The sequence below is a fragment of the Amblyomma maculatum genome, chromosome 6 (genome assembly GCF_055883805.1).
Source record: "Amblyomma maculatum isolate TAMU_Amacu chromosome 6, ASM5588380v1, whole genome shotgun sequence".
Classification (NCBI taxonomy): domain Eukaryota; kingdom Metazoa; phylum Arthropoda; class Arachnida; order Ixodida; family Ixodidae; genus Amblyomma; species Amblyomma maculatum.
Genome location: NC_139349.1, coordinates 53,531,335 through 53,542,308, shown reverse-complemented (window position 1 = coordinate 53,542,308; position 10,974 = coordinate 53,531,335). Strand labels below are relative to the sequence as shown.

Genomic DNA, 10,974 nt, shown 5'->3' with positions numbered 1-10,974 from the left:
TTCCAACAGTAGATATGCATGTATTCCTAATAAGGCCGAATGAGAGAAGTCAATATTGATGTCGTTCCACGTTGCAGTCATCATCAGTCATGAGCAGATACCATGTTTTCTAGAGGGAAAGAATTCGAAAACACCGCCCCAAAAGAAAAAACAGAGAAGAAAATCGAATTTTTCTTTTACATAGAATTGTGTCCATATGTTAAGATATGAGACCTGCACTGAATTCATAGCATCGACAATTGCACGTCACAGCCGAAGCGTTTCAAATTCATAGGCGCGTTAAAAGGAAACGAAACCTGTCGCGCCTTTTGAGCCCACGGCGTTGACATAGCGGCCAGACTGGATGCCAAACTGGGTTCCTCAATCGAAGCAACATTACAAGCATGCCGAGATTTTAGCCCTTGGCGATTCCCTCGTAGGACAGAAATGTTTGCTGTCCTTGAATATCACTTGGTCCTTTGTTGTGTTTGCGTGCGCTGATATGCCTGTTAGAATGCAAAGAAAACAAAATGCCACAGTTCGCTACCACATTCGGCTGGTGAGAACGACCTCACAACTTGGATAATGGAGGTAATATCCTATTTTCTTCGTATTAAGGTGTCGCTGTCAAGAAAAATTGGCGTTGTAGGCGTTGCGAGTGAAAAATTGCAAGCATAACTCTAGCAGGTGGCAGTTCACACACGACCGATCAATGATTGGTCTGGGGTAGTGTGACGTCACGAGACGACATAAAATGGCCGCGTTGGCAGGAAAGGTGAGGCAGAAATCACACCCGGGATCTTTGAACCCCTGTTCAGATTCTCCTAGGGCATATGCATGCATACAGGCACATTCATAGAGCTTGGTTAAAGAGGGGCTTTGTATGTCTGTCAGGTGGTTTTTCTCAGAATGTGGTAGCTTACGGGTTATGCAAATGAGTGTGTGGAGAAGAATGAAGGCAAAAAGTGCATGCGCGATGTGCATGCATGCGAATGAGGATCCGCAGGAGGAAACGAAGATGGGGGCCGTTATGCCGTTGTGTAGTAACCCTAAAGACAGAATACGATGAAAAATTGCCAAACCTTACAGATGCTTGGAATTTTTTGTACACGATATACTGCCCCCGCGGTCTAGCTTGTGATAAGTGATCAGCATCAGCCGTCGTCATTCAGCAATATCCTAACTCCTGCGGTGCACAAACATTATAATCCGACACCGCCTTTCATGTTGTAAGTCTCACAAGTACCAGCAGGTGACCACGGTTGGTTGAACTCAAAGTCGTCGGATGTCCCCTCCAACTTTGCTTTCTATCATTATTTATTCCCTTTTGCTCTTGCTTCCGACGTTGCACGCACCGGCGGGCTCAGCCTTGCACTTTTGGAAGATGGGGGAGTGCGTTCACCCAGAAAGTATTGCGGAACCCACATCACCGTTGCGTGTTTTTCCCTAGCTTTCAGCCTGCCTTTCGCAAGGGCGAGTGAATGACGGTAATTCATCTGACTACCCGCATTACGACCTCTCCTTTCGCCACCTGATGCAGACTCCTGGCTGATAAACTGCTTTAGGGCCTGCATCGAGTTTGAAAAAAGTCGCTGAGATTGCTGAGAAGGGCTCACTTCAACTATTATCGGTCACTGTTTTCCTGTGCTAGGTAAAGGGTTTACGTCTCTTAGCTCGATACTTCGAGGAGCACATCAGGTACAGCGACGTGGCAATGAACCCTCGAGGCACAGCGGCCGTTGCTCTACTCTTCTACGTTTTCGAAAGCAGTGTGGGTAATGTACACCAGACTTTTATTTCTCGTTTTCATATGAAGACGGAAACTCTGCGCAAGTTTCCTATTAGGCTATATGAGTGTGCGAATATTCGAAAGTTTCGGACGCTTTATCGAATATTCTTCGATTAGATTCGCCGAATGAAATAAATTTTGCATGTTCAAAGTTATTCGAAAGGAGTATAACACTTCTCCTCATCTTCGAATTCTTCCCGAATAATTGACTCGAAGTTCGAATAGAGGCTGGTGTGCCTTCATTCCACGGCTGTTACGAAACAGGGATCACACAAACCGCAGAATAAAATGTCCAGCTGCACGACGTGGTCTAATTGCTCTGCCCATAGCACTTATATAGGCGCTCAGAAATTGGACGGTAAGGCAGGTTCAATAAACCAGGCCTTGATTCCCGATCTCGGAGGCAATGTCTCACACGTGGCTCTCGTCTGTCATGTACCTCTTTTATGAGTATAAAGATGATAGTGGTGACATACTCAGTTCATTTTGTGACTCCCAGTAGAGGGTCGGTGGTGAGTCTTTTAACAGATATGGTGGTAACTGCATAAGTGTAATACTGCCACCGCTAACGTTTCACTGTTTTGCACAAATGCTCGTTAAATAGTATTCAAACAGATAGCGAGTATTCCTAAGAATATTCAGGTCTTATTTGATTCAGTAGCAAATATACAATATCCGCATTAGATCTGGTTTGGAGAAAGTGCTTTTCGAACACCCCTATTGCCGCGTAATACCTATATCGTTAGGCTGGCAGGAGCTTTCCTAAGCAAGAGTTGCCATTTTGTCGGACTGAGAGCGGTGAAAAGAGGAAATACGATTTCGCATTAAATGAATTACAATGGCTGGTCATTTTAATACAATGTCAAATATCAAATCAAAGTGTGGAATTACTCCCTTTTAGCATCCATGGTGTTCATGTTCAAAATATTTGGCTTATTTAATAGCAGCTGTTCATCTTTCACTTGTCGTGCTGGTGCCCTTTGTCAACTCCATCACCATTATGCATCACTGCCTTGCATCTATATGTCGTGTCCTTTCTGTCTGCTAACATTTAGTCTGGGTGAACTAGATAAACACTCTGTGCCAATGCATTTCATTCCAATTTACTGAAAATTTCAGCAATCGACTGTGGAACGAGAAATACGTCATCCGAGAAGATTGTCGGAGGAAGACGAGCCAAGGAGTGCGAGTTTCCATGGCAGGCAGGTTGCCCTTTCTCTTCCACTTCTGCATTTTTTCTCTTGATCAATGAAAACTACTACTGAGAGGGTAGGCACCTTCGTATCATATCATTTGCCTTGCTTTGTACAGCATCAAACACAGCGATCAATAAAACTTCAGACCCGAATGCGTTGTTAGGTCTATTGTGAGCGTATGCAAACGTACCAAGAAGGTTTTCTGAAACGAGTTCAGCAGTGTGACAGACGCGACGTTTGAAGGAAAGAAAAGCGCCATATTTTGGTTCCTATTGATATTGGATATTGAAATCCCGATATCATTAGCAGCAATAAATTGACTGATCGGCACGTATGCAGATGATAAGTGCATCATTACAGAACAACAATAACAATACGACAAGCTGAGGGAGTACGAAAGAAAGGAGAGCTTGACTGTAGCCATCCCTTGGCCATGTTGTCGACGTGAAAAATATAAAACTATCTTCGTCCACTCGGTGAGAGACAAGAAATATGACCACTGAAACAATTTACTTTGTGAATGATCGAAATATTTGGCCTGCTGACTAATCGGAACAATAAGAACGCCGGCTATCTCGTTTCGTTCACAAAGGTATCGCTTCAAGTGCACGGATACCACTTCTGCGGAGGATCGATCCTTTCGCCAGACACCGTACTGACGGCAGCCCACTGCTTGGGAGGAAGGTAATACTGCTCGCTTAAGCCGAAATAGCTTTTTGGGGGTTTTTGGTTGCGTTTTTGTTAGTGGCATCAGGGGTGTTGCTCTGTGCACTGATGTTTAGTGCAGTACCATGGCTGGTCGGAGCAGCACATATTTCGAGAAAAAAAAACAACAACAACCAACTTTTGAATGGTAGGAATCCGAAGTATTTGCTATTCTTGGTGTATTCTGCGCATACTGTTTCAAGGCTAATCACGCCTGCATAAACCGCGCCCAACTCCATCAATAACCCCCCTCCCCCCCCCTTTTCCCTATCTCTGTTCGCCCAAGAAACACCCATTTTGAGCGCGCACAAATTTTTAGGCTTAACAAAGACAAAATGTCAGGTAGGGTTAGTTCAAGCAAAAATGACCGCGAATAAAAGGTAATGCAGAGTAGCAAAAACCGAAACTGATATCTTACCATATATCGGCTAGCTGTTCATAGCGAGAACTGTTAGGTGTCGCTCACGAACAACCGGGAAAAGCTAATTTGAAGGGTATAACTTGACATGCTGAGCGGATGTCACAGCTTAAATTGTTGAACCAAGTACTGCTGTAGGTTCATTACGTATTTCAAATATAAACTAGCGATAGTAAAACAATTTATGCTTAATGTCTTAGGCGGTGTCACATGCTATACAATATGTTCATGTTACAATGAAATAACTTGTAAGCCGCCTGTGGTGTAGCTGGCTGATTATTAGGAACTTAAAGCCCATTTGTTCTTGCTTTTTTTATCCAAGGGCAAATATCTTGGTTCCAAAGTTGGGCAGTGCTCATGCTAGCGCGGCGGACAGCTCTTACCACGGCCCTACGTCCCCTCAAAAAAGGCGAGAGAAAGCAAAATGCGGATGATAGCAACATTCTAGCGGTCTTTGCGCCCCATGATCAATAGAGACACACACTGTATAGGGGGGACATGCTAGTATCAAATTTCCTGAATGGTTCCTTGCGTCGACACTAGCTAAGCACTAGCGTCCTTTCTGCACCAATGGCGGCGGGAGGCTCAGTAAAAGACAGGCTCACCTCAGGCTCTTTTCTGAAGACAACTGTCACAAACGCTCCGTTGGCGGGTACCTTGCATATACACTATTGGATAATACCGTTCATATAACTTACCGAGCATATCTATTCTTTTCTGCTAAATCTGCTAAACGTGAGTGATTTTTACTATGAGTCCCATTAAAGAGATTAGAATAATTCCATGATGCCACAAATAATATCGTTAGCGCTGTCTTCGTTAAAGCCTCTGATGTTGTACAATGCTGTCTCACGGCTCTATCCAGGAGAGATCCCACTTCCCTCACCGTCATGGCAGGGAATGTTGACCTCAGGAAGAGGGACGCGCACTACCAGCTTCGCGCAGTGAAGTCCGCAGCTCGGCACGAAAACTTTGGCAAGCGAGGAATGCGGGACGACATCGCCCTCTTGAAGCTCGAGGAACCGTTCAATTTGGACGAATCTGAAGGGTGTGTTGCCGCCGTTTGCCTGCCGGACGCTGAGCACCAGGTGCGCAACAATGTCGTCGTGTCAGGCTGGGGTACCACACGTGAAGGTGAGCTCATATCGAACGATTGGAGGGCCAACAAATCTACTGTCCCTAAAGCAACGTCGAACCATTTCACTCTGACTGATTGCGAATATACGCGTGAACATATTCAGCACCATGTGTTGTGAGCAGAATATACAGCAGTGATCATGTGGCTGCATAATTACTGAGCATTGTTAAAGCTTGCTATTTAGTAGAGAGCAGGCCCCTAGTCAGCACAAAAACTTGCGTTTCTTGCGGTGTGGGAGCTAAATTTAAAAAAAAAAAAGACGTCAAGGCTTTCATCTGAGGAAAGAAGGGATGATGATAAGCGTAGAATACGCTCCCAAAGTAACTGGATCATATGATAGGAGACGGCAGTCACATTGTCAAGAGTTTTCTGCGGAGGTACCACGGTGACTCTTTGTAATAAATGGAAGGGGGTGGGGGGGGGGGGGGATGACCTACGCACATTTTCTAGAAAACGGTACCCGATTTCATGTTGGCTAAGCGAATTCTAGGCCAGCAAGTTGACCCTGGATTACCTATCGCAAAAACAATGGCGAATAATCTCCAGTTTACTGCAGGGGGACACTTATGAGCTTCTTTCGTCGTAAACATCTGCCTTGAGAGAAGTTGGAATGCCTTAGCTGAATCGGTATGGCAGTTTTGGATGAGGTGCCCTCCTTATAATGTGTGTTGCTTGCTGTTCCAGGAGGCAGCGTGTCCATGGATCTCATGGCAGTGTCTGTTCCTGTCACGAGCGACGTTTACTGCGCGCTGCAGTACGTTCAGCCAAGCACTCTGACCTCGGCGTACGATAAGCAGACTATGTTCTGCGCTGGCGCACCACTGGGCGGCAAGGATTCCTGCCAGGTAGGTAAAGGGATAAATGACTCCATTACCCCAGTACGTATGAAATGGGTGTTACCTCCAGTTACCTCTAAGCACTGAAGTAGTTGCGCGCACGCACGCACGTACGCACGCACGCACGCACACGCACACACGCACGCACGCACGCACGCACGCACACACACACACACACACACACACACACACACACACACACACACACACACACACACACACACACACACACACACACACACACACACACACACACACACACACACACACACACACACACACACACACACACACACACACACACACACACACACACACACACACACACACACACACACACACACACACAAAACGACACAAATGAATCTTTTGTGTCTCTCTGAGGCAGTTTAAACTTGACCCGGAGAAGTTTGCTCCATGAGTAGTAATATTCGTGTAAACAAGACGAAAACTAGCTTCCATAATAGGAATCTTTCTGGGGTGCCCTGGTGATTACAAACTAAACAGAAAAGCGAATTTACTAGCCAGGGTGGCGCAGTGGTTAAGGCGCTAGACTGCTGGCCCAATGATGCGGAATCGAGTCTCGGTATTGGAGGCCGCTTTTCGATGGAGGCGAAAAGTTATGCGCCCATGTGCGGTTATCAGTACAGGTTAAATAACCTCAGGTGGTCAAAATTTCCGGAGTCTTTCCCTATGGCGTCTCTCATAGCCTGAGTCGCTTTGGGACGTTAAACCCCAGAAACCAAACGAAACCAAACCAAAACAGAAATCGAATTTGGCTTGTTTACCATTACGAAGTCTTACTGTTCCAAGTGCCGTCAAGCGGTCTCATGTGAGGTGTGAAATAAACTGAATAGAGCCCGAGAGCTTCAAATTTTCAGTGTTATTGAATGTGTTCGAAAGTCTTTCAGTGATTCCAACAATTTTATCCCGCGCACCTTCAATAAAAGTGCACGCAAAAAATAACAATGCATACGTACCAATGTATCCAGATTTCAGAAATATATGCAAAAGCATAGTTACAAATGTTATCGTTAGAAAACGCCACAGAAGTAACGTTAGAAGGGCTCATAATAAAAATCAAAAAACAGAAAACTGTTTTTGACAGGAGTCAAAACTAAACGGATACTGTCGTTGCAGGGCGACTCTGGCGGTCCGGCAGTTCAGTACAGTAATGGAACTGCTGTTCTGGTCGGTATCGTTTCCTTCGGGCAAGGCTGCGCTCGGCTCACCCACGCCGGCGTCTACACAAGAGTGTCCAACTACGTGGACTGGATTGAAGAAAAAACCAAGAGCTTGTAACATCGAAATGCTTTCTCGTGGCAAGCCGGCACTTTGAAACAAAACATTACTGCACGCTGTGTTGAAGTGCTGATTGGTAGGTATGCGCAATCAATACGAGAAATATAGCAAATAAATATAGGCACAATGAAGTTCGACAAATTCTCCTTGTCCAGGGGACAGTATAGATTGGATTGTTTCAAATACACTTGTTTATCATGATGTGTGGTATATGCAAGTATGTTTTGATTAAGAAAGCTCATTTCAGTCTGTAAGTTGTGATGAAACACATGTTTTTTATGTTCTCGTCAAAGCATCCCGGCGACATTATAGCGGTTCCTGATTCCCGTGCGTGTCTCTCTACCTCCTTGATGTGCAGGGGAACAATTATGTTATAACACTTTGCAAAAGTAAAAAAATTGTTTTGCTTCGAAATCATTGGGCCTGCTCCGTACGCCTGCGATCCACGAGGGGTCAGGGTGGACCACCCGTTCTCTGTCCGAAATAAATGTTTTTCCATTCAATTGGGTAGATATGCCTGCTCTTTGTTCATATGAATGGGGTATGAAGAATGATAGTGTGCGCTGAACAAGAGGAAACGTTCTTGATACAAGAAATGCTGGAACTGTATGTCACTTACATTCATATGTGTTGTAATTTCGCCCGCACCTTCCATAGGAGAATGCTCTCATGCGCAGAGATTTTTGACTAGCGCATTTTTCAAAGCCAAATTGTTTATGAACACAATTTTTCCCTTGGCATCAAATTCCACTATAACAATCAATACACCCGCAGGTTTCCCCTTGGAAGGCTAGTATATTTGTTTGATATTAACCTCCTTGCTATTTATTAAAATGCTGTGATTGGGTTCCTGTAGCAGTCTTACTACTCGATGCGAGCGAAGAGCAAATAGTGAAAGAAAAATTCCTACTGCTTAATCGGCTAGGTCCGGTTATGCAAGTGAAAACATTGTTATGCTTGATTATGCTGTGTTGTTCAGCCAGGTCAGACTTACATAGTTTAGATAGCGGAACCTCGATTAAGCATGATCAGAGACGGTTTGCTATGGTTTAACGTTTTCATGACTGTCTGCGAACGCCACTGAAACGAATCTTAAGCATTGGTTCCAGCAGGAGACTCCTCCATGACTATCTGCGAGCCTGCAGCTGGGTCTAGACGACACGAAGTTGTCGAGGGAATTTTGAAGGTGGAAGTAGTAGGAGGCGAACCACATAGGCGGTTGTGGTTATAGAGGGAAAGGGTAGTCAGGGGACTGGAAGGCTGTAGGGCATTGTGTCAGGCAATGTTGTATATTCGTGGAGATGTGTATCGGTATGAATAAGGTGTAGCAGGTGTGTGAAGAAGAAGAAAAAGTAGCAGCAGGTGTGTGAAGTAGAAGCAAAGCAGCGGCAGAAGTGAGTGACGCAGGCTCAGCGCGCCGTACGTGCGAAGAAGCGGGCGGCGTCGGCTCCTGGCGCTGCATCTGAGGTCAAATGTACCACGCCGATGACCTTGGCTCAACGAGGCTAGAAAAGCTTTCACTTCAAAATGTGGCTGCGCATTGGAAGACTGGATCAATCCCTTCAAAATGTACCGGTGCGGACAAAAGTAAACGGAGCACGCTAATTTCCTTCTAAAAATTTTCACGCTTTGCATAATTGAAACTGGCAGTCGTGGTATGTGCATAGCGGTAGTAGACACCAGTGCCCTTTTACTTGGACAAATATTGTTTTCTTACCTCCAGCGCAGAAGGCGTGATTTTAATTTCAAGAGAAAAGCGTGCTCCGTTTACTCATGTCCGCACCTGTACATAGAAGCATCTACTAATATTCCACCGTTGCCTTAAAGCTAGAATCGATGTCCAAGAAAGCTGGACTTTTAAGTTCAATAACAAGAAGCTTATATGGTGTTCCTTCCCTTCGCGACTAACTTTAGCTTTTTAAAGTCCAGTATTTACCTCCTACAAATATATCTTACATGAATGGGCCCCATTTCATTATAGCGTCTACAACTGCGGAGGACACAACCAGCGACGCGAAATTCTTCTGAAAATGGTGAAGCTAGATCTTTACCTTGCCCTTAATGTATCGCTTAAGAGAGAGAGAGAGAGAGAGAGAGGTTTACTTGGATAGAACGGCATATTGGTCGGCGCAAAAGGTCATCACCTGAGATATTGCAGTACATCAGCAAACGGAGAGAAGAAGAGAAAGGGTTGTGATAGGTGATAATGTGAATAGAAGAGAGATGAGGATATATAGAGACAGATTAGGAGAGTGAGTATTCACGTGTGCGAATCGAGACCTGTGCTGCGCAAGAAAAGAAGGAGCGCCACATTGCTTGTAAGGGAGATTTCTGTCCTTCCGGCCATGCGTCTAGTACAAGGTCCTTTGAGAGAAGACTGCTCTCGCAGAGCGCCATGGAAATGACCAACGCGTGATAACGCTCAAAGCATGTGCTAAACTCAGACCGGTGTAAGCTATAGGAAAATAAAGCTGTATGACGAACAGTGGAATAAACAATGCTTGGCAACTGTCAATCACCCAATTTCCCGATTAGAGTGGGTACAGGTTGTTTCAATGATTAATAATTCTCATGTACTTTGAGCAAAGAACGAATTTGAACACTTTTTTGTGCAGCCTCTCGGACATTCTTGCCTGTAATTGTTACTGCTCTACGAGAACAGGAAAAGAGTGACATGCTTTCAGGGGCGCTACAATTGCTATCTTGCCAGTGCAATTAATTTGAACCAGGCGCAAATGTTTTGTACAACTATGGGCTCGAGCATCTCTTAGATTAATGTGTTATAGACAGCCAACAGGTTGTTCGCGTCTTTTATCCACACGAGGTTCCCTAGCGCACTGCACAGAAGGGATATAACACTAGCGCTATGGAACTTCACGTAGATTACCCACTAGCTCTTACACTGACGTGTCTGTTAAAATTGTAATTTCACCCTGCGGGTATTTTGGAGCAGTGTTCGTACGTCCAAATATCAAAAGCACTACAGTAAAGGCATTCTAAAAATGAAGCGTATGCCAGGTATTTTTTTGGTTGTTTCGCGCTGCCCTTGTCCGACATTGCTGCCAGGCGACACCATGTACCATGGTCTGAGTGGCCTCGTTCTGTCGGAAGAAGTTTTGTTAACGGAAAGCAAAACGAAGGAAAAAATTACAGGGAAAACAGGAGCTGAGTGAGTAACTTTCCGGTGACACATATAGGCATTTCGTGTGGCGTTCCGGCTACGGGCATAAAAAGGCCTCTTAGCTCCCAGATGCAAAGCGAGGCAGTAGCTAGTCCAGAACTTTATAACTTTTCAGTCAGACAGGACGTGGTTTCGGCCACACGACGACCATGTATTTTTTCTTCGCAATTCTGGTCTTCACCATCTGCTTCATACACCTCTCGACGGCAGGTAAGCTGTTATTTGTTCGTTCTTTTGTATAGCGAGGCACTGAAATCTCCTTACCTTCACTAAGTGCAACCACTAGAGTCGGCATTGCCACCATGTATTGTACTGCATGTACGACTACTCATTTTCACAAAATAAAAAAGCGCCGATGTCAAATTTTTAGGAGGTTATTTTTCAGGAATAGAATTCTTATTTATTAAATATGTTTTGTCAATAATAATGC

General features: G+C 44.8%; 1 protein-coding gene across 1 annotated transcript; it reads left to right on the top strand.

Annotated features, from left to right (window-relative positions):
• Positions 1-5,073: 5,073 nt before the first annotated feature.
• LOC146185755 (trypsin-1-like) lies at positions 5,074-7,363 on the top strand. The gene is made up of 3 exons (XM_084607910.1): positions 5,074-5,221; positions 5,910-6,070; positions 7,202-7,363. Exons 1-3 carry the CDS (start codon positions 5,074-5,076, stop codon positions 7,361-7,363), a joined length of 471 nt encoding a protein of 156 aa, XP_084464036.1.
• The last annotated feature ends 3,611 nt before the right edge of the window (positions 7,364-10,974 follow it).